Below are 806 nucleotides of genomic sequence, written 5' to 3'. Positions count from 1 at the left end.
TGTGTGTGTGTGTGTGTGTGTGTGTGTGTGTGTGTTCTACACTAACGCTGTAGTAAAAGTGTCGTAGCAGCTGAGGTTTGAGTGAATCCTCTTCTTGTCTGCCTGCAGTTAAACCATCACCATCGAAGAAGAGCCGTGGAGGTGGTCAAGGTGGGCTCAGACGGGCCCCCACTCTGGGGGCTCCCACCCCTCTGTCCCACACAGCTGCTGACTCCAGACTAACTTATCACAGTCATTTCAGAAGCACAGAGTCAGAGGCCGACAGTGGTAAGTGTAAACACATGAAGAAAACCAGGATTACCGTATTTTCTGGAGAATAAGTCATCAGTCAAAGAATGAAGAGGAAAAAACTGAAATAAAAACAATTAATAAAATTATGAATTGCATTTGTTTAGAAATAGATTTAAAAACGTCTAAGAACAGATATTTAATGTGGAATAACACACAGAACATACCTGGGAGGCTGAATAATTTAGTAAGTTACCAGTAAATCTCATTCCACATCATCTGGTTCGTTTTCTTCTTTTCCTTCATGGCAGTAAGAGTAACTCTGCTTTTCACCGTCTCTTACAAGATTCTCATTCACTCTAAAATTCCTTTATGTTCCTCAATTACTGTTCATGTTGTTTTTAACACAGAAACATCATGTATGTAGTTGTCACAAGCCTGGAGCGCCCTCTCATGGCTGCAGAGGGTAATGTCTGCTCCTCCCATCATGTCAGTCACTGTGTTTCCATTACAAATGTGCACAAAACTTTATCGATATTCTGTTAATGTCGAAAAAACACAGTTTCACAACTGCAGTG

General features: G+C 41.2%; 1 protein-coding gene across 1 annotated transcript in view; it reads left to right on the top strand.

The window, feature by feature from the left end:
* Nucleotides 1-267, top strand: part of LOC106533375 (phosphatidylinositol 4-phosphate 5-kinase type-1 alpha) — a gene marked incomplete at both ends in the record, with an annotated part of 7898 nt that extends 7631 nt beyond the window's left edge. Inside the window, 1 exon segment of the mRNA XM_014029642.1 lies at nucleotides 109-267. Within this exon segment, the coding sequence (XP_013885096.1) occupies nucleotides 109-267 (159 nt within the window).
* Between the last annotated feature and the right edge of the window lie 539 nt (nucleotides 268-806).

The sequence above is a fragment of the Austrofundulus limnaeus genome, unplaced genomic scaffold (assembly GCF_001266775.1).
Source record: "Austrofundulus limnaeus strain Quisiro unplaced genomic scaffold, Austrofundulus_limnaeus-1.0 Scaffold933, whole genome shotgun sequence".
Lineage (NCBI taxonomy): Eukaryota > Metazoa > Chordata > Actinopteri > Cyprinodontiformes > Rivulidae > Austrofundulus > Austrofundulus limnaeus.
The sequence above is the reverse complement of the archived record's forward strand: the minus strand, read 5'-3'. Positions and strand labels throughout refer to the sequence as shown.